The following is a 23,398-nucleotide window of genomic DNA, read 5'->3' as shown; positions in this document are numbered from 1 at the left end:
CACAACTATTACTTGGTTCAGATATGATTGCATTCTTATGGAGGCCAGGAGAAGGAGTTGGCCATTTTGTCGGGGTCTGGGATGGGTTACCCTACGGTGGTGTTTGTACCCGGACCTGGGAGTATGGTTTATCTTTCAAGTCAGGTCTTAGACTTCCCCTTCCCCTTTAATATTTCAGGCCCTCAGCAAATGTGGGGCCTATTTCCTCCTGTAACACTCCCTGCGGGGCGTGTTACACTCCCTGCGGGGCGCCATATCCACCTTATTCCTGGAAAAATCAGGCTACATATACGGGACATTGGTGGTTCTTGGAGTCTGGGACTGGGTGTTCAGATGTGTGCTGGTTCTCTCCTAGTAGCTGCTTGGTGGGCCTGGACTCCCTGACTTTGGTAGGCCACTGCTGCAGGGTGCGTCAGTTCTCTGGGTCCCAAGCTAAATCTGCTGCTAGGGGTGGTCACTGCAATTTCCAAGTCTTTCAAGAATTTTTGATTTAGATTTAGGTCTGAACTTTTATTACGTAATTTTAGCAAAAAAATACACTTCGATTTTAATCCTCTACTGAAGCTCCAGCTGTATGTTTATAATAATTGTGGTGGAAGGCAATCTCCTGCCCTAGTCTTAAATATTTTGTTGTCTCTAACAAGGTGTTACATTGCCCTGATTACCCTGTATGTACCCCCATCCATCTTCTCATCAACTGTAACCAGCTTCCATATGCATCCCCACAGAATGAGGTTGCCACCACCATATCACACTGGGCATAGTGTGTTCCATGTGGTTATCCAAGCCATTTTGATACTGTTTTATGCATGTGTCTAATTTGATTTTGAGTGACTCAGAAAATCTGTAACATCTTGTATTCACTGTACCCTCCTGTTAGGGTGAGAAAATAATGAATTACAGTATGGCAAAATACTGGGTATGTAGTAATAATAAAATAAATATTAAGTAAACCCAAATCATTGTTTGCAAAGTTTGAGGACCTGCTTTATGACAATGTAGCCAATTTAATTAAGATTTAAAGATTTATATTACTGAATATAACTGAAAAATGCCTTCAGTGTGTAAGTATGTGTGTATGTACTTCAACCTAACTATGTTTTCCTGACATAGTGGGAAAATCCCTCATACTAGGACTTCCTTAAGTACACAGAGTTAACCAATCACAGGTCAAGTAAAAACATAGCTGGCCAATGTCTATAAGAGAGCGCAGTGACGTCACGCCATACCAACGGTGAGGTCGTCTCCTGTAAATAATAAATGTAGTCTATGTATGCTGCGTTATAGCGTATTGTTTGAAGTTTTTTTTTATATATAGAACCAATATCTAAATGCTTTTAGTTCATTTTAATTGGTGGCAGTCCTCTGCCCACATCCTTATCACCTCTCACGGCTAACTTTAGCCTGACACTCAGCTGTTTTGAACGTTAGCGTTAGCTAGCTAGCGCTTGTGCTAGCAGAGGTTATAGCAGAAGGGATTTATCATGCTTTCAGAAGCCGCTTTCTAACTGATGGATGTATGAAATGATTTGTCAGTCACCCACAGCCTCCGAGTAACCTGCCTTGTCTCGAAGGTAAGCCGTCTGCCTCGCTTGCATTGGTTATGAATGACAGTTTGGTTCATTTTAGCCATTTCCTTCAAAAAGGGGGGGCATTGACTGGCTGTTTCTGCCTGGTGATACAATAGTTTATTAGTTGGCAAGGAAAACGTTAAATGACAACTTGTACAAAATTTGTCATGTGGAGCTTTTCTGAGAGACAACATAAACAAATGTCATAGAACAACTGCTTTCCCGTTTCAGGTTGAAAATAGGTTACGCTGGTACAGCGACGTCTTTTATTGCTGTGCTACTCTATCCGTAACAATAATGAGCTAACGATTTGTCCAGATGCTGTGTCAGTTCTTGTAACCAAAAATATGTGAAGTAAACAAGTGTTTTAAATATTTTTTTGCCGTCATCCTTTTAACAAATGACGGATGCGGTGCAGGAGATATGCTGAACACTATCATATCTGAGACGTGATCAGGGGAAATCCACCATGCTGTTGTTAGTTCTACCATGCGTGGCAAAAAAAAAAAAAAAAGTCCACCGTCTGCTTCCCGACTATTTTTAGTATTTTCAAATGTGTATGTTTGAGTAACACGAGGTGCTTCTGAAAACAGAAGTGTCATACAGGGATGAATCGGCTTCATAGACCTCAGGAATTAAATTGAATATCAGATCTATCAAATATACACCCATCAACCACTTTATATAGCACTGGGTTGGAACCCCTCTTGCCTTGAAAGTCATTTTAATTCTTTATAGCCTAGGAAGAGCAAGGCATTGCACATTTCTCAGAGATATTGGTAAAACTTTACATATTACTGAGGTGCTGCATCAGCTCCACATGTATGATGTGAAATTCTTCCACCATCTTCTAAAAACTATTTTGGTTTTGCTGTATTGAGTTTTTGTCACTCTGGAGTACAGTTACCTCAGTGTGATGGTTAAAAACAAAACAGTTTCAAAGGAATTCATGTTGGCTGATTCGCTATTTGTATTAACAACCAATTAAGTGGTTGTAATAAAAGGCTTGTGGGTGTAGTATTTTGACCGTGATATAATCAAAAAGCAATATTTATAATAGTAAGATTTTCTGATTTCTGAAAACTGAAATAACATCTCCACTTTATTTTGCATTTTGTAATGAGCTAAATCTTTGAGTCTTTCTGGTATCTGTAAATTCTTTGTTTTGTAAAGCTACGAATAGCAAAATGCTGCACCCATGCGTATGGGGCATTCACTCATCCAGTCTTACCGCTTTTAGTCATAGTGAAGATTAAAGATAACGTCTTTTCTTGTGTGATGTGTTGGATTTTCTCTAGATTTATATTTAGCTTCTTCCATACATTTTAATTTTATTCTTATGGACTGCTCCTGTATACATTAAGGGGAGGCTATTTTACTATTAATTTCAGACCGCCAGTCAAGCTTGTCTTGGCGCTGGGCCCCCAGTCTGCCATGCAGCCATGAGCTCTGCCCTGTGGGAGAAGCCTAGTGGGGGCTTCAGGGAGGACTGGCGCTTCTACATGGTTGTGAAGGAATGCACTGTGGAGAAGCCCACCCAAAAGACCCTGAGGATTCCCCGCGGAAGCCTCGGCCAAGCCTGCCAGGAGCGCAACAGCCTGGGGCGCACGTTGCCCCCATGTAAGGGTAAGAAGAGCCTTCGCATCCTGGACCAGACCAACGTGGTGCTGAGCCTGGATGAACGGGACGTGGTGGAGCTGGATGAGAAGCTGGCTGAGCTGCTGTTCCCTATCACTAACTGTGAGGAGCGATGCAACTTGCTCTGCGACGAAGAGCGGCTCGAACGGGTCCGAGACATCGACTGCGGCTCCAAGGTACGCGTGCAGCTGCGCTCAGGGGATGAACCTCTGCCCGGAGTGGTCCGCTTCAAAGGCTCACTGCTTCCTGACAGAGCCCTGTCTGGAATCTGGTTTGGAGTGGAGCTCCTGGTAAGAACTAGATAATTTCTTTTAATAATAGATTAAATACTAATAAAGAAAAAAATAATTCAAGTCAGTTTAAATAATACATTTATAAAGAAGGGGAAATAACATGAAAATCAAAAATATTCTGATAACTTAAGGTACATGCAAAACAAATATGAAAATGTCTGCTTGAACCACAGACCAAAGCACTGCACAGATGTTGAACAAAATTAGGTTAAAAGAGAACTACACCTCATCAATAGGAAAGAGGTTGTGGCTTTGTAACTTAGTGTTTTATTTTAGGATTTGTGAAAGTAGGAACCTGACTAATAGAGAAAATAAGCTTATATTTCAAATTTTCTCACTATTATGTTACTTTTGTTTTTTCTTTTTCTTAAAACCAAAAGTTATACGGTATGTTAACCTTATAAGTTCCTGTCAACAAAGGAATGAATAATAAGGCCTACCATATTGCTTAATTGTGCAATTATTAGTTAATTTTGTTCATCACTACTTACAGGTAATAAATCTCTAAATTATTGTTTGTTAGAAAATATTATACAAGACTAATAAAACCCCCCCAATAAAGATTACGGTAAGTATTCATAAAATAAACTCTGTATCAAGCCATATGTGACCTAAACATACATGTACTGCTGTATTTGTGAGCATGTTCCTTTAGTGCTGAATGCATAAAATGGATGTAATTTTTTATCGACTAACTTTGCTAATAGTAGTTAACTAAGAAACCAATTGACATATCATAAAAGTGTCCCTTTATCCTTCCAAAGTCTACTCAACTAGGGTGAGACGTTATTCCCAAACTGATCCGATCTCCAACTTCCATATCTAATTGATCAAACTCTATCAATCAATTGGTTGGCCCCATTTCAGACTTTAGCTCTTTAGAACTCAAAATGTTATATCAACACTGTGTTAGAGGATATTAACTGTGACAAGATAATGTTAAGTTTGTCATCGTCTTTTCAGCCTGTGTTATGATATGAACCTACTCTGGTAGAGGCTACTGGTCGTATCAGTGACTCTGACCTGCTGCCGTAATCCCCAAACATTACGAGGCCTAAACACAAGCATGTACGTTTTTGATGCCATTGTAGAAATGTCATCAAACCTAAACATTTACTTTACTTTACTAACCTTAGCCAGACTGCTGAATCAAAGTAGATCAGGGAAATTAATGCATCCAGCCAACATCATAAGACAACAACAAACTTAGCAACAATCTTGAAAGTGTCACGATTTAATCTCCAGTAAAATTGTGTTTTCTTTTGTGTTTTGTTTTTTTATTTCAAAAATCAGATTTGACATCTGTCAGCTATAGAAAAGGAAAAAAAAATTCAGATTAAAAACTTTACAGAACCTCACTTGGAAAAAATCAAACTATACCTTTAAAGCAAAGAAATGAAAAACATTAAAAACATGATGGATGTTTAAAGTTGTTTATACAGAGTGCTGAGCTGCAGAGATTAAACTTGCAGCTATTTTTAGTGAAAGTGTCAAATGTCTTTTCATTTTTATACATCACATCTGTGTTTTTGACATCAAAAAGCAGTTCTTTTTTGGCTTTTTTAAAAAAAATTAGTTAACTATTTAAATGTAAAGTATTTTTCCTTTTTGTCCTATTGGTGTTAAATTCATTTAGTGTTTTGACTGAAATAGATGTAAGCAAACAACTGCATCATGGCAATTGTTTTTTGTATAATCTTGGTAGTAAATCTAAATCCCTGATGTGATGCAATTTGTTCTGGACCATATGTACAGCAGCAAGGTACAATGGGTTGCCTATTGTAGCACAATGTTGTTTTTATTCTAAGTCCTGCTTCAGTGTTTATGAGGGGGCTGAGACAGATAATGCATTCAAGCGCTACCTCCCTAAAATGCCATAAAAGAGTGCATGTAAGAAGACATTTTGGATAAGAATTGTTAAACCATGCAGGGTGAACAATGCATTGATCTCTCTCTTTCAGCTTTGTCTTATCTCTCTCTGAATTAAGTTTGATATTCTCTCCTTTGATGTCCCAGGAGGAGGGTCGGGGTCAGGGCTTCACGGAGGGCTCCTACCAGGGTCGACAGCTCTTCCGTTGCGAGGAGGAGTGTGGCGTATTTGTGGCGTTGGACAAGCTTGAACTCTGGGAGGATGATGATGACGAAGATTTGGTCCCACTGGAGGAGAATCAGGTTAGACTGGAGGACGACCAGGACTATGCTCCGCTGGAGATCAACTCCAGGGTGGTGCTGAGAGAAGAGCCCGAGAGAGGAACCGTCATTTTTTGTGACCTGCTGCCAGGGAACGAGAGCCTGGGTTACTATGTGGGAGTTGACATGGTAAGTATGGCTCCAGTTAAATAGGATGCTGTACCTGCTGTTTTAAATCCAGACAGAAGTGGGATGGAACATGAAAATGGGATACTTTTAAATACATATGGCTAAAATAGTTGTTTTAAATGTAAACTGTTTGTACAGCGAAGTATATGGTCAGCACAACAAATGCTGATGGGCTGGCCTATAAGTCAAGCCACTGTCACGACAGAAGAAAAGAAGACAGTGGCTGATTTTTAGACCTTTGCCGGGGTAGATAAGCAAACATGGAACTGTGCATTATGCCTAAATGTTTCCACTTTGGTCAATTTTGTCCTAAGGAAGGAGAGGTTGAAATACCTTCCAGATAAGTAATACTTTAGTGCCTTATTTTGCTTGAACATTTAATATTCTAATTGTTGAACTTAATGTGAAGTTTTCTTATTGGTCTTCATGGATGCTCCAGAGAAGATATAGAAATGCTCACACCTGCCACTGAATAGGCTTGTCAATAAATGTTATTATAAGCACGTGGCTGCTACTCAGCAGTGTCGGTAAGCATTAAAGATGGACTTTCTTTGTTTTTTGTTGACGTGGTGTTATATGTGGTATATTGCTGTTAATCTGATGATTTGTATTTTGAGTTCTCTGTTCAGTTTTCTGACATTTTACTGTTATTACAGATTGACCTGCACTGGGTTTAGGTTGGATTCTGGTTTAAAGATATACCAAAGTTTAAAAAAGTTAAACGTTTCTTTCATACTGCTCCCAAAGTTTAAAATACCTTCAGTGAGATACTAGAGAAGTGCTAACACTGCTATTGATGAGATTAATGGTGTGTGGTTGAGGTGATGCAGTGGTTAACAAATCAGATGTTGGGGTTTATCTGTTGATTCATAGTGACAGTTTAAATTATGCCACGATGGACTTTAACAGGGGAAATACTGTATATATAACATTCATTTCCCTAAACTTTCAACACCATTTCAAACCACTAACATTGTTTCCTTGCTTCAGTTTATTCTGTATTGCATCACTATCACAGTCACAGGACCAAACAAATACCACATGGCCAGTTTTGGCCCAGTTTTACTTATTAAGCAGATACTGATGTTAATACTAATATATTGTGCATCCCTACTTGTTATGTTTGTGTTTCTCTATAAAGTGCAAAATGGCAGAAAGGTGTGACATTCTGTGCAATATTAACTTTAAACAAAGTTCTAAATTTAGTCTGTCTTTATACTTTGTTTTTGTTAGAATTGCATAAAAATAATATGTTATTGATAGTGTTATTACTGTAATATTTTACAGCATATAAGTTTTAGAAGATACATTTTTTCTTTTAGACACTTTGTGATTTGTTTTCAGTTTTTTTTTTTTAATACAAGAATTAGGATATTTTGTTATCACACCTGACCTGTACTCAGTCTCTGCTCTGCCTGATAAAGAAAGTTACACTTAGTCAGTGACAGACCAGTTAAGGCTATTGTAGTTTCCTCACTTTATGATGTCTGTGTAGTAGTCATTCCATGCCATGAAAAACGATTACATATTGTGGTATTGGGTAATACGTTGACTAATATGTATGTAATATATTGACTCGTTTATCTTAGTTTTTGTCTTTCAATGACTCTTCCTTTCATTTAGTATCCATGGCTACTGTGGCGTTGTACTCATAGTGAGATTGAAGCATTTGACTACAGATTGCTAGTAGCAGCCACAGCGGCAGCAGCCCACTCAGTGCATCTGAGCCTCCCACACAAAGGCAAGGCAGTCACGCGGGGAGTGAGGTAAAGAGTTGGAGCTGTATGACCCAACAGCGTGGCAAAGGGCCAACTGGGAGCTGAGGAGAGCCCACTGCTCTGCCTCACTGTTCGTCCAGCCTCGCCCTGCCTTCTCTTGCTAGTCGCTCTGGTCTCAACCTTATTCCACATAGTCCTCTGGAGCACAAGCCTAAATTTGAACCTGAGGAGGAGGAATAGCAAGCTTCTGCTTGGAGCTTTCAAAAGAAACGAACTGAGTTGGAAGATCTGCTATTTAGGTAGTCAAGAGGAGTTGCATAGTTTGGAGTGGTAGTATGCAGGATCAAGCTAAAGCACATCCTTTAGGTTGTGCAACAAGACAACTGGTCTCACTAATTATCAGAATCGAGGGAATTTAATATTTGGGCCACCAGCACAAAGGCATCAATTGATAAGGAGCACCTGAGACCTTGTCAACGTGTTCATGTCTCCAACTCTTTTAGGACAATCCTATCGGAGACTGGGATGGCATGATTGAAGGGAAGCTGGTGTGTGATTTTGCCAGTTTGGAGCACACTCGACTTGTTCCCATTGGTGACGTAATGCCAGGTGAGTCACCACATCTGTGTCAACGTTTTTACTCCACGTCTGCGTTGCTGGAACTTTTAGTTTCTGGAAACGTCCCTCCCTCGGACGAGCACTGCGCTCCTTCTGAGCAGTCTGAGTTTGTGTTTGGTTTGCAGCGGGAACAGAGAGCCTTTTGTAGTGATGGCTGTCTTGCTTTTGAAAGTCATGCGAGATACTCTGGCTCTTTGTTCTCCACAGTGGCATATTGATTTGCTTATGCATGTTTCTGCCATCTCTCTTGAGAAAGACACACATCTATAAATACTGACATTGTAATTTATTACATTTCGCCATTTTCTTTAAAACTCTTGAACTCCACATTTAGACCACATTTAATCTTGAGTATATATAGATTGCTTCCCTGAACTAATTTTGAGTTAAACATTTTAAATATTTGATTGCATAACCAATAAAAGGATAGATTTTCTTTTTAGCTTTCTTTGGATTTTAACATAGAAAAAAGATGAAAATTCCTAGTTTCACTTACTTTGTAGTGTTGTGCCTCTAATTTGAATTTCTTTCTGTGCAGAATATTCCATGCAGGACCAAAGGCTGCCAAAGCACAGTTTTGCCCCCAGAGGCAGCGACAAATCGTCCTCTGGCCAAAGCAAACCAAAGAGCAAAGGTACAGCACTGATGTTATGATCCTAAGCTACCTGACATTTCCACAGCTTAACCAGTGATTCTAATTCTTAAAAATGCCTCTCACCCCAGAATATTATGCTTTTTATTGTACAAGTGAACAGCCACCTGCTTTTCTCATGTTTTAGAGGGTTTCACAGACTTCTGTGTAGTTACAAACCACACTTAACAATAACTTTTTACCATTTTAGATAACATCTGATGGGCAGTCTTGATAAAATAAGGATATGAGGTGTGAGTTGATGCGAATACTGCTCTTCTTTGCTGTGATTTCCTTTAGTTTGTAGTTGTTTAATGAATCTTTTTTTGTTGGATTTTATTTCCCATTGCTGTTGACACAACTTCAGATTCATACTAATCAGCTGTGCACGTGCACATTAAACCCTTCTCTTGTTTTTTCCTCCTCATGTATTTGCGTTACTTGCAGGATTAGCTCATCAGTGTGGCGGTAGAAGCAAGTCTGACTTTTACTATACTTTAAATGGGAGCTCTCTTGATTCCCCAGCCCAGCCCAAATCCAAAAGCACATGGTACATTGATGAAGGTAAAACTCGTGAGATGTTGGTCGTCTCATTGGCAAGCTCCTGTTCACCACAAGCTGCGTACTGATTGGTCCAATAAATGGGTTCTGCCTGACTGCTGAGCTACCTCTACTCTATAATGACACATTCAATCTGGTACAGTTGGCTTTTCTAACAAAGGTTTTCTTGAATATGACCTCAACCCTGTTAGTATAGGATGCCACATCATAACAATTTTGACATGGTTTGATATGAATAAAAAATTTAACATTAATTCAAATCCATCCAGCAGACTCAAGTTTGCTCTCTTTACTTCTGTAATTAATATAAGATATACAGTTCCTTGCAAAAATCTTTGTAGCCCCTGAATTTCTTTTTAATTTGTCACATAGGCCAAGACAGTGTTGTGGAATATAAGCCAAAAATCCCTTTTCAAAGCAAAAATACCATAATTACACATTTTATCACAAGTACCTATTGTATTTTCAGTAGGTTACATAAAAGATTGATTAATTATACACGTGCAAAATAAGCAACCATTATTGTATATAACATAAAAATGTATATTCCTAAAATGTTGGTTTTTTTACATTTTTTTTGTTAAATGCTATATGTAAAATATTTTTGATATGACTGCTTCCATGTTAGTGTCTAAATTGCTTGTGGAGTGGCACATTTATAGAAACAGTCATGTATTTGTATTGGAGATCGATGACATGAAGCAATTTCAGACAACAGAAACAGACTGAATGTGTCCTAAAATTCTCTGATGAAGCAAAAAATACAAATATTAGCTCATAATTTTTCTTTCTTTAACCATTTAAAAGTAATTGAAGGATTGGATTTTTTCTGCATCAGTTTATATTTATTTAGCATTTAATAGAATAAAATAACGCCCTCATTTTTGCGCAAAAATGACTGATGTTTTATTGCAGCAGTATTACTGTAAACTCAACGGACTTGAAGTAAATGTGTCCAACTAATTGTGTTGACAGTGAAGAAATCTAGATAGTAGGTTGATGCAGGAGCTTGCTACGCAGACTTTTCCACTCGTCTTGTCCTTCATCATTTCAGTGTTATTTTGTTTCATATTGGGTTGATAGGTGTTGCTAAAAACTTTTAATAATGCTAAGCATTGCAACAGACTCTCATATGCCTTATTCTTATTATGACTACAGTTGCTGATAAGAGATTCAGTGTGTTTGTGTGGCTGTTTGCATGCCTGAGTATTTATAAAAGCTTTTGTCACTGAGTTCATAATTGATTAATTTTTTTCAACAACACATCTCACTGTTTTATTTTTTTATTATTGTTTCAGTGGTGTCATCACACAATCTGGATCCTTTTGTTGTTGTGTTTGAACTTGCCGGTTCATGTTGTTACCAGTATCTTCCAGTTGTAAATAAGCTTTTCATTTTAACACCCACTGAGATTTTATGTTTTTTTTTTTTTTACATGAGACAATTTACTTTTCTTGATAGAGGAGAAAAAAATGCATGTGTTATAAAATGTGAAATGAACCCTGAAACTCTGACTGGTGAACAGATACAGTAGAAATAAATGGCCGTAGTGTTTCCATTTGGCATGACAGCAGTAAAAATGCAAGGCAGTGTAAAAGTGTTTTAGTTCTATGCTGTAATATCTCTCTATACTTTGCGGAAATGAGAAGGTCATTCGTAAATGCTGAAATTCTGTTTTTACAACTGCTTACTCATCCTGTAAAATGCTCATGTGCTCATTTACATCTTGCAAAGGATTGCTTTTGGGGCAGTGTCTTTTGTGGCAGTGTCTCATGGTTTGGATGCTTGTAGTTTGTATCATGAATTAAGTGGAAGAAGCTACTGACTTGCATTTTTTCTTACTGACGGAATATTTCTCTCTTAATCAACCCAAACAAGATGGATGAGGTGTGTCATTACTCCCCAATGAACCAACTCTTTAGAAATTTTCTAGAGCTTATGGTAAATCACAAAAATATATTTTAAATCTGTTATTTTACTTTAAGACCAGTGTGATACAGGGACATTACTGGGTATCAAAACAAATCTGCAGCCACATTTGAAAAGAAGTTATGTATACATTTATGACCATATTTTTCTGTTTGTTACTATCAAATAAACAAAATGTCCATTGTAAACCAATTTAATAGCAGAATCCATGGCAATACAGTAGACTGTGTAGATTATAAAAAATTGAATATTAGAGACAAAACATCACTAAAGTGGAAACAAAAAATCCAGTGGGAAACTAAAAGATCAGCTCAAAGCAGTTGAAACTGAAAAAAATATCAAATGCAAAAGGTTGAAATAAGTAGCAACTTTCACGGGCGCACCATACTATGTTAAATGATCTTCAAACTGGGTGAAAGATACCGGCTGTTTGTTTTCCTCATGTGTTGAGATAGCTGCAATTGAGTATTAGTGAAAAAGGTTCTGAAACCATCCTGTCATCAAGGCATTGGTTTTCACTTTCCTCCATACAACATCTCTAAGATGGTAAAGATCGACGTCGCATCTCCACCAAATGGTAAATTTTGCTCTCTGGGTTTTTCTCGGCAGTTGGAGAGGACCCTGCCAAGTCGCTCACCGACACCCCTCCAGAATTCAGTCAGTCCTCTCCCCCCACCAGAGCACCGCCCTCTTCTTCGCTGTCAAGTGACAACAAGTTCCACTCACTGCCCTTCAGCCTGAACCGCAAGACCCCCGAGAACATAAGCCAGGGGCCCATCTCTCTCTCCGTCGGGTCTGTAATGGGCGAGCAGCCCGAGCCCCCATCACCTGCTGCCCCTCCATCTCCACGGCCTCCGACGCCCCCACGAGGACAGCCAGGTCTTGAGGTGGGGTCTCTGGTGGAGGTGAAGGAGAACCCCCCTCTGTGTGGCGTAATACGCTGGGTGGGCCTGCCGCCTGGTCTGCTGGAGCCTTTGGCTGGACTGGAGTTGGTGAGACGCAACCTTTTGTTTATAATTTGACAACCAGTAACAAGTAAGCAGCTCCACCACAGCTCCACGTATCTCATATGTATCTTTTAGGGAATACCAGGGATCACGTAAAATCCTTGAAAATGCTTGAATTTTAGTTGGGTGTTTTGAAGTTTTGGAAAGTGCTTGATTCTGTATAAAGTCCTTGAAAGTGCTTGATATTCAAACTACAAAGTATTGTAATAAAGTGCAATCTAACATTTAATTTATAACCTAAATTTGGAAAACATTTACAATTGAAGCCAGATATTTTCAAACTTTCAAACAAATTTTTTCTTGATGTCTGAAGTTAAATCAGACTAAACTTTTCTTATTTTGGGTTAGTTAGAATTACCAAAATGATTTCTATTTACTAAATGTCAGAAAACTTAGTGAGGACATTTTTTTAGGTATAGTTTTGTAATTTGTTCTGTACGTTGTGTTTAAGCATTTAGTTTGAGTAGAAAGGTCTTTAACCTTACGTGATTTGTTTTGGCTATTTCAATGTAATGAATATTTATTATTCCTAATTTCTCAGTAACTTATTGTCCTGGTTAACTGACAAAAAGGTTGGTTATAGTTTAAACAACTTTATTAAAAATGAAAACTTTTTTGTTAAATTAGTGTTTTGTTTTCGGACCAGTCAGTGCATAAGGCGTGTGTGTGTGTGTGTGTAAAGTTGTAGAATACTATCACAAAACAGTGACAACAGTAATAAATGATGTCATATAATTGTGAATTGAAATGCTCTTGAATTGTTTTTATCTCCCAAGTGTGGTGCTGGAAAAGCTTGAAAACTTACCTAAAAATGCTTGTAAATGCATAGATAAATACTGTTTGAAAAGTGCATGAACCCTGGAAGACATGACAACTGACATGTAAAAGGTAAAAATTTACCTTTCTGTAAAAGGTAAAAATGGAGAAGCAAAATAGGACAATCTGTGGCTTCATAGGGGGTTTTGTCTCAGTAGTTTTCATCTAGCTGATCTCATTGACTTCCCGGTTTTTCTTGTGGTTGCTTGGCAACTTTATGATGATGAGCAGACTTGAGGAAGTCACCACACCCAACAAAAAAGCGAACAAGCAAATTTCACAAAAGGCTTCACCTTTTAAGTCATCGTAGTACTCCAGCAACATTTTTCCTCTCATTGTTTTGGGGCAAATGTGAACTTCCTTTAGAAAGCATTAGCATTAGGTGGAAATTGCTTAACATCTGTTAGAGAAAACCAGTGTACAGCCCACGCTTAAAGTAATCCCTTCCACTGATGACATTTATCGATTTGAACCTTCTCTCTCAGGAAGAAGAGTGTCCTGGATGCACCGATGGCACCTTCAAGGGGACTCGCTACTTCACCTGCCCACCCAAAAAAGCTTTGTTTGTGAAGCTGAAATGTTGCCGGCCTGACTCCCGCTTCCCATCCTTGCATCATTCCTCCAACCCCATAGAGCGGTGCAACTCTATCGGTTAGCCAGTCAGAGGATAGACTCAACATGATCAAATGTGTCGTAGCTTTTGTCTTCTAAAACCTTCACGGCTACTTCTTGTGACTTTTGCAGCATTTGGGGGCTATTTGAGTGAGGTAGTGCACGAGAACACCCCCCCACGAACTGAGAATGATGGTCTGGATGTCATGGTGGGAAAAAAGAAAGGCATTCAAGGCCACTACAATTCCTGCTACCTGGATTCAACCCTCTTCTGGTCAGTGGTCCTTCACCATTACAGTAAACTTTATTTTTAATGGTCATATTTGTTAAATATGCAGATGCCCATCAGCCAGTAATGTTGATTTATAGTGTAAATATTTCTGCGCTTTGCTGTGCAGTCTCTTCTCCTTCAGCTCTGTACTGGACACGGTTCTGTTGAGGCCACGATCAAAGACTGATGTGGAGTATTACAGAGAGACTCAGGAGCTGCTACGCACAGAGATAGTCAATCCACTGCGCATGTAAGTGTTTGTACTCCAGGTGTATAACAGTACCTGCCTGTCATAATTGTAGACAGAGAAGACTTTCTATTTTTAGGTTGCATTTACATAAGAAAGATGAAATACTTTCAAATATTGTGCCTTGCAAAAGTAATTGTGCTTCTTTAACTCTTTCATATTTTGGCACTTTACAACCATAAGCTGTAGAGTATTTTACCTATAAGACCAATTCAAAATAGGGTATGACTGTGTCACAGGAAATAATGTTGCATTATTTTATATCCTTTTTTTAACATATAGTAAGGATATGAGGTGTGTAGAGTGGAGTGTGCATATGTGTTCAGATCCCTTTTCACTGATCCACTTAAATAAAATCCCGTGCAGACAATTATCTTCAAAATATAACTTTATTGGTGGTCAATATGTGTTTAATTTCATTTTATTATAAATCCAGCTCTGTTCTGCAAAAGCCTCAGAGGTTTGAGAGATTGTAGGTAAACAAACAGCATCATAAAGACCAAAGAACACTGCTACAAAGTTATTGAGAGGTTTAAAATGCTATATGTGTCAGATAACTAAATGTGCATTGTCCTGAACACAAGATGCTCTCCGTCCAGACTGATTAAACGTGATTTATTTTGCAAAAGACTTGCAAAGTGTTCATTCTCTAGATGTAAAAATGTGGTTAAAATCTTTCCCCAAAAGATTTGAAAATGTGAATACAGCTAACGATGGTTCTAATAAGTTTTAAGTAAGTGACAGCATATAAATGCTCTCACCATTTTAAGATTTTATTCACAAAAAATCTGTTGTAGACTGTATATAAGCTTATGTCTGCTTCCACCACCAGGTAAGTTTAAGGTTTTAGCAGGTGTGTACATTTTTTAGATTTCTAAGGGCATGAATACTTTTGCAAGGCACAACCCAATTGACAGAACAGAGTAATTTTTCTTTTCACTATGTTATCAAACCTGAAATGCTCTTGTGACTGAACTTTGACCTTAGCACTGTCGCTGTCATTCTCCAGACACGGGTACGTTTGTGCTACAAAAGTGATGAAGCTCAGAAGGATCCTCGAAAAAGTTGAAGCTGCCTCCGGATTCACTTCTGAAGAAAAAGGTTGAGTTTTCCCCTGAGATGCACTGAATGTAAAAATGTAGAAGAAGAAAAAAAATATATATATATATTTATATAACATTTTGATGACCGTCTAAATTTTTGAGTTTTTACGTTTAGACTGAGATTTTTTTATCCTGAAAGTTTTTGGGATTTATCCAATTTAATAAATGTATTCAAAACATTACTAACTCTTGAAGCAAACATTTTCTGTGTCAACAGTAGATGGCAGCATTGGCACATAACTATAATAATACCAAACCTCAGTGAAGCACTTTTTGCTCTGCAGATCCCGAGGAGTTCCTTAATATCCTTTTCCATCACATATTGAGGGTGGATCCACTGCTGAAACTGAGGTAAGGGGAAAAATGTAAAGTCCTTAGACGTTACATGTATTACTAGATTATTAATGACAACAATATTGTTATTACAGAAAGAGCCAGTTACATGTAAAATCATAGCCATATAGAGACTTTCTTAATGTGTATTTAATCTGAGAAGTCGGTCTTCAGATATTATTCCTCGTGTAATATATTTCTGTTATTGGCGGCAAAGAGTTTTTCCCATTTCTAGAATTTAATAGTAGTGTAGCTATATATATTTTCTACTTCAGTAGCCAGTTTATACTTTTATATTCTAATTAATTAAATGGAACAGGAAGAGCTTGGGAATTGAAGAACAAGTTGCTCAAGTTATATAAACATGGAACAGTGGGAAGAAATAAAACCATTTTGCAACATTTAGGGTAATTGTGACTGCTGGAAAAGGTTCCTTCTTGTTTTAAAAATGGTAGTCTGCTAATTATATTCTCACATTGAGAGTGACAAGTTGATGTTTTAGGAATTACTAATTTGCATTTTACAGGTGCAATAAGTCAAATATTGAAAGGTAAGTTTATTTCATAACCTGTATTATATATTCATGACACACTGGGGAATTTATTTCAGTCGTTTCAAAATTCAGTTTCTTTACATGTAATGCCCCAGTGATTCATGCGGCTACATCAGCAGACGTTAAGTATAGTGACATTAGCATCCTCAACCAGATGTTAAGCTACTAAATGTTAAAGCTATAGAGGCTGACTGTTCAAAGTACTACAGCTAAGCATGTAATAATGGAATATTGAGTGAAAGAAAAATAATACATACTCAACAAGGCTCGCCACCAATTTAAGACTATGAATGAGGCCAGCATAAAAGGAAATATGTTTTTTAATACAAAAATATCAGCATGCTCTAATAAAATAGTACGTCCATGTATTGTGCAATATGTACATTCAGTATGTGGTTGGGGCTCCTTTTACATTAATTACTGTGATGAACTTGTGGCACTGGTGAGGTTTTAAATTTCCATAGATTCTTTAAGGATTAGTTGAGACAAGTTTTCAGGCCAATCTAGTACAGTGTTACCATCTTCATTACACCAGGTATTGATAATTATGGCAGTGTGAGCAGGTTCCAAAAATATCAAATCAGCATCTCCATAAAGCTTGTCAGGAGAGGGAAACATAAAGTCCTCTACAATTTCCTGGTTTATTACTATGCTGGGTTTGGAAAGATGACCTGACTTGGCTCCCCAAATTATTGCTGGCTGTGGAAACTTAACACTTCAAGCATTTTGGAATCTGTTCCTCTCCGCTCTTTCTGTAGAACCAGGGACATTTATATCCAAATAAAACACAAACATGACTGTAATATGAAAACAGAACGTAGCCCAGGTGAGAGGCTTATGATATATATTTTTTGCCTCAGAGGTGGTTTGACATATGGAATGTGTTATGTCCTGGAAATAACTGCATTTCCATTGACCATGTAATTGTGCAAACTGGAGTTAAGAAAATAAATTTGCTTAATGAAAGCACTCCAGTTTTGAGATAACTCACATCTTTCAATGAAAGCTTTTTGTGTTAGGAGGAGGTGGTTTAGTGAAGCTGGTGTATTCCACATAACTGCAATGGAAACACTTTTTGTTCTCATCACATGATCCACATGATCAACAACCAGATGTTATTACTGGCAGAAAAGACGAAGAAGACAACGGAAGTGGGAGGATTTCTGTGGCAGTTTTTTTAATGACTTGTCGTACAAAGAAACATATTTATGAGTGATTTTAAATGCATTTCATATTTAATGGAAACACCAAAATTTTAAAAAAAAAATTTCGACATTGGCAGAATTTCAACAGAGTTTTCTGAACATTTGTAATGGAAATGCAGCTACTGTCTCCAATTGCAGGCCACACCGTATGAATCTCAATTGAATTACTACCAATAAATTAACCTTTCAATGATATGTAGTTAATTTCGATGCACCTGTAAACCTTTGTGAACGATTGCTGATATCTGTGACCTTAGAGATAAGAAAGCAAAAAAAGATGCAACTTCTGATAGCTTTTTTTTAAATTTTTATCGCCCCGCAAGGGGTCTTCTTGTGGGCTCTAGTGTCCCTTTTTTCAAAGTAGGCTGACAGGAAAGGGGGAAGGATAGGGGGGAAGACATGTGGTAAACGTCGTTGGGTCCGGGAGTCGAACCCGCGACAGCCGCTTCGAGGCTACGTTTGCCTGACTGTGGGTCGCGCTAACCCCTCCGCCACCACGGCACGCCCTTCTGATAGCATTTTGATTCATTTTCCAGGTCTGCAGGTCAGAAAGTCCAAGACTGTTATTTTTACCAAATCTTTATGGAAAAGAAGGACAAGGTTGGAGTTCCAACCAGCCAGCAGCTGCTGGAGTGGTCCTTCATAACCAGTGACTTGAAATTTGCAGAGGTAAGTAGAACTTTGCTTTTAGGAATATTTATATTTTCTGCACTGTGTAAAATCAATTTCAACTCTGGTTATAATCGTCATAATTTTTTCTTTCCCCCTTTTCTAGGCTCCCTCTTGCCTTATTATCCAGATGCCACGCTTTGGCAAGGACTTCAAAATGTTCAACAAGATTTTTCCCTCCTTAGAGTTAGACATCACAGACCTTCTTGAAGACAGTGAGTTGTATTTATTTATTAGTCTATAGAGGTGATTCACAACTCTGTGGCATTTGATATTTAAAGAAGCATTTTGTTTTACTTAAAGAAGGGTGTGTTTGACGATGAAGGCTTGTGTTTTGTCGTTCATTCAGCTCCTAGGGAGTGCCGCATCTGTGCAGGCCTGGCTCTCTACGAATGCAGAGACTGTTATGAGGACGGGGATATCACTGCTGGCAAGATTAAGCAGTTCTGTGAAAAGTGCAATACACAGGTAAGCAACAGAGAATAGTGTTGCGACATTACTTTGAATCATCCTTGTCCAGTTGGTGGCGCCAAATCCAAAGAAACCACGTTCTCTTGAACAGAGATTATATCCGCAAAGAGGACATGTTTCCACACTAGACTGCAACAGCTTTTACTTATTATAAAATTCTAGTAGTGTATTCCTTTATGTTTTTATTCTAAATTGTTTCTTAAAAAACAAATTTGGCATCTTTTATTTCTCCACAATGATGACGGTGCCTCTGCTGTTACTGATTTAGGTTCATCTCCACCCGAAAAGGAAAGCCCATCGACACAACAAACTGTCCGTCCCAAAGGAGCTCCAGGAAGGCCAGGGACGTCAGGGCGGCTTTCCCCGCCAGCGGATGGAGCTGTTTGCTGTGCTGTGCATCGAAACCAGTCACTACGTGGCCTTCGTCAAGTACGGCAGCGCCGATTCTGCCTGGCTCTTCTTCGACAGCATGGCGGACCGTGATGGTGGGTGTGACTGCCGCACAACGCTTTGTTCTGAAGTAAAGTAACTAAACTCGGGTCTAAACAATTTAAGTATTGTTCACATGTTGGATATCTTCTGAGGCAACATGTAATATCATCATGTAAAAAAATTAATAATTTTTTTTTTAATAAGCTACAATGGTAATATTGGGGAAACAAGTTGCACAATAATCAGAACAAAATAGTTGCATATCACACAGAAGTTTAGATTGCTTTTTTTGGTTTTATCCTTGCAAGCCTTTACAACTCAATGCTCATTCTGATTCCTACTTAGTATTTTTATATATTTCAGTATTTTTCCTATTGTTTTGCTTGTTTTTAGAATATCATTGAATCTATTCCCTAAATTGACTCCTCTAATTTGGAAGAGTAATTATCATATCGTTTATCATTTATCGTGATAATTCTTTGCGAAAAAGATTTTGATTTGTGTTTGTCACAACAAATTCGAATTAATGTTGTTACACCCTCCAAAAGAATGTCATTTGGGATTGTAAGTTTTAGTATTTTTCTTTTATTATTATTTTCTCCGCTGTTTTTTTCAATGAGAGCATCAGTACATTTGAAAATATGATTAAATCCAGTTACTGTGTGCAGCTTAGTGATACAAATCACATTTCTTTATGTGACTGGCGTCCTAAAGAAGTGCGTTAGTAGTGGATAGGTTTCTAAAGAGCAGTATTTGTGCCTGTGGGGCTATGATTGCTGTGCCATGCAGTCACAGTCATATGGTTACCTAAAAAAGTAAGAAATATTTCTGATTGCCACTTTTATCATTATCACTATAGCAGTACAACATATTGTGTTTTAATTCCATATCACCCACCCTACCTTTACAAAGACACAGTGCTGTTTCACATTTTTACTGCACAATTATTTTAACATTATCCTCATCAATAAAACCTCCAATAGTTTCGATGTTTTAAAACCTACCGCGTCCTGAAAGTTTAATGTAAATAATTTAAGAAGAGGTTCATTATTTTAACAAGTCTTGCTTTTTAAATGCATAGCTTTATAAGTAGTTGTATACATGTTACTGATCAGTTCTCGAAGCGTCTAAATTTAACAGTGACTGTTAAATCTTGTGTTGCAGGAGGCCAGAATGGTTTCAACATACCGCAGGTGTCTCCCTGTCCTGAAGTGGAAGCCTATCTGAAAATGACCCCAGAGGAGCTGCACACCTTAGACCCCAAGAGCATCCAGGGTCAGGCGCGACGTCTGCTCTGCGACGCCTACATGTGCATGTATCAGAGTCCAACCATGAGCCTTTACAAGTAGATTCCTCTCCCTAAAACCTCCGCCTTTCATCCTCTGCCGCTCCATCTCCACTCCTTCAGGCCTGGCGGTTCAGAGAAAGACCAGAACTTTTATGGCCGAACTAATAGAAGAGAAGCTGTTTGCCAGCAGGAGGCGCTGTCTGGTGTAATCCTCTCCCTCAAAGCCGACTCATTTCTGGAAGTTAGGGAGATGGACGAAAGAAGGGAGAAGCCTATTTGCACTGTGCGTTATTTTAAAGTATTGTGTTCCTTATGTAGTCCTATGTAGCTTTCATGTGTCTCACAGCTGAGCATCGGCAGTGGTTAATGAAGCGAAAGTAGGCATTATGAGGATTCACTCCCTGTTGAGGGAGGATGGAGACGACGGGCTGTGGGGCGCGTTGCGTCGCAGTGGCTGACTAAACATGTGCAACAAAAACAAATCGAGCCTGTGGGAGGACCTTGCTCACCTCATTTACCTTAAGAAAAGAGGAGTCCTGCTATTCTTAATCACTGTAATACATGGGAGCTTTCCATATCGCACATTAAGGAAGCAACACAGTGTGGAAAACCTCACCCAGCCTCTACGTGCTGTTCTAAAAACCTTGTGCAAAATCTCTTAGTAGCATAGATTTCTCCGGGTAGTAACAGTATAAATGTCAACTCGGTGTGCAGTCGCATTATGACCATGCTCTTTGTGAACTGGTTTACATATCTCCATATCATCTGTAGAAATGTCCTTCAGTGTATCATTTGCAGAATAAGACAGAGCCTTTGTAAAAGTATCGCGTTTTGCCACAAACTTCAGCACCTTTCCGCCATTTCCAAGTGGAACTATCAGGAAACGTTTACGGGTTTTTTTTCCATACACTCTCCCGTTTGAAAACCTGAGTGCTAATTTGTTGGTAGGGAGACATCAGCGTTTTGTTACGGAATACAAATTTGCTCCTCTGCTGTTGCTCTAAAGAATGGCCTGCATTGGTAATGCAGAGTAGGTGGTAGATAAATGCATGAAAGGAGACTTGTACAATGGCTTCTATTGTAAAGCTGCTTGGTGGACCGCTCTGTGCATTCATAGGGTCAATGAGGTGAAAAACTGGAGAAGTCTGGCTGTTTTTCCTCTAAGTCGAGAGTGCGTGGTGTGAAGAAATGTAGTGTCTCGCTCTTTGTGTTAACGAGGAAGTCTGAATTATGTTTTATGTTTACAAAGCCTTTCTCCCCCTCTCCTGCCTGTCCTGGCAGGGCTGATTTCCAGCAGAAGCAAAGTATTGACTCTTGCTGCCTTTAATGAAAGTGTGACGTGTGATACTTCCAGCCTGGCCCTAGATAACAGAACAGATCTGATCAAATATTATTTATTTAACTCTAATCCTAACAAAATCAGAAATAATTAAACAGGGTTGATGATGTTGGGTACTCTTTGGCCTCTTTCACTGTATATTTAAGTGAGTGTTTGTACTTTATGTTGTCTGATAGCAACTACTGATTGTTAACAGGGACTCAGTTATCAGTTAACAAAGGATGAGAAATGAAGAGGCACAATGGGTGTAACCTTTGAACACCATATATCTGTGTATTTAAATAAGACATTTTATTAAAGAAATAAAACTGACAAATATTGCTTTGATTATGTTCCACTTTCAGAAAACTGAATTTAGATCCTATGTGGTCAACTGTTTTGTACCACACACAGAAATCAGCAAACTACAGATATCAGCATTGGATAAAAACAGCTGAAATCAGATTTTACATACACTGAATAAAGCCTTTGTTCTTCACTATGAAAACAATAAATGAGGTCAGTTTGGGTTACAATAAGTATTTCTATTTGCTAAACGGCAAAAATAATAAGTCGGTTTTTGTAAGCTTAAATTTGGCTTTTTATGTTGCTTGTGGACTAACAGCTTATTCATGACTGCATGGCATTTCAGTCTATTTAAGGAAAGTTACTTGTTTCACTTTGGATAACAACACTCTGCCCAACTTCAGCCAGTTAATTTCACAGTCTTTTGCTTTTAGGTTGATGCACATATTTCACCCCAACACCTTCATCTCTTGGACACAGAACTCGTCTTTTCCCTGAAAAATATGGTCACTAGTTACTGTGTTCCTTATTGCGTATTATTATTTGAACCCATAAAAGTCACACCGTCTGGCATCTGGAAATTGTACCCAAGGAAGCACCAGACATGTGGAGGTCTACAATTATCTTCCAGAACTCTTGGCTGATGTCATACACGTCTTGGCAGATGTGTGTTTGAGTGTGTTGCCTTAAAATACATCCACAGGTGTGCCTTGCAAACCCATGACATCATCATCGGAGCTTCCCTAAATAGCTTAAAGGCATAGACACTTTAGTTTATGTCATCTTCTGAGTTTGAAGAAAGTAATAAAAAATAATGCCGTTATTTTTGGCCTTTCCCATATAGAAATAATTTAGGTAATCCTTGCTGATCTAATAATGGAAACGTTTAGGAAACTTTACTGTCATACTTTTTATTCTGTATGTGAATATTTGGCTTCAGCTATATGTATGTATGTGTTTGGATATTTTTCTTAACCTAATCATGTCTTAATCATGGATTTAAGAGTATAAAGTCAAAAGGAGGTTGAAAAATAACCAATCTGTTTGGCTCTGTGGTCTTGTCCACTGTCGCAGGGATCCTGACAGAACACACTTCCTGCACTGCTGGAACTCGTTGCTGATTATTCGCTGGCAGAAAGCTCTGAGTAGAGGTTGGGGTTTTTAATGTTTTTTTTATGTTACATCTGTACAGTGTGACATATGTAACGGGTGGAAGCTTAATGTCAGTGATGTTCCTGTAAATGTTAACTAAATAAAGCCCATTTTGATGGGTATGCTGGATGTTGCAAATACATTTAGGACTTCTTTAGTGTGGCTACAATTCACCTTCGAAGAAAGGAAACTTTTGCCTTCAAGTTTAGCTACTTGTGGCTTTTATTGCAGTTAGCTTTATTTAATCGATAAATTATGAATCATCTGGCCAATAAGTTAAATGCTGCATATGTTAAAATGTATATCTATAGTAGCAGACTGTCTGGTGTTGAACAGA

General features: G+C 38.3%; 1 protein-coding gene across 2 annotated transcripts; it reads left to right on the top strand.

The window, feature by feature from the left end:
* Nucleotides 1–1,217: 1,217 nt before the first annotated feature.
* Nucleotides 1,218–23,183, top strand: cyld (cylindromatosis (turban tumor syndrome)). Of its 2 annotated transcripts, XM_028014613.1 has the most exons (17): nucleotides 1,218–1,574; nucleotides 2,963–3,499; nucleotides 5,519–5,821; nucleotides 8,043–8,148; nucleotides 8,696–8,791; nucleotides 9,236–9,352; nucleotides 11,888–12,270; nucleotides 13,587–13,752; nucleotides 13,846–13,987; nucleotides 14,112–14,234; nucleotides 15,241–15,332; nucleotides 15,619–15,685; nucleotides 17,962–18,094; nucleotides 18,201–18,309; nucleotides 18,444–18,562; nucleotides 18,834–19,050; nucleotides 20,162–23,183. In XM_028014613.1, exons 2-17 carry the CDS (start codon nucleotides 3,014–3,016, stop codon nucleotides 20,344–20,346), a joined length of 2,844 nt encoding a protein of 947 aa, XP_027870414.1. In that variant the 5' UTR covers nucleotides 1,218–1,574; nucleotides 2,963–3,013; the 3' UTR covers nucleotides 20,347–23,183. The 2 variants fall into 2 exon arrangements, with proteins under 2 accessions (XP_027870414.1, XP_027870415.1); XM_028014614.1 differs by lacking the exon at nucleotides 9,236–9,352.
* Nucleotides 23,184–23,398: the final 215 nt, after the last annotated feature.

This window comes from Xiphophorus couchianus, chromosome 4 (assembly GCF_001444195.1).
Source record: "Xiphophorus couchianus chromosome 4, X_couchianus-1.0, whole genome shotgun sequence".
NCBI classification, from domain to species: domain Eukaryota; kingdom Metazoa; phylum Chordata; class Actinopteri; order Cyprinodontiformes; family Poeciliidae; genus Xiphophorus; species Xiphophorus couchianus.
Note: the sequence above shows the minus strand (reverse complement) of the source record. Positions and strands in the feature narration are given on the sequence as shown.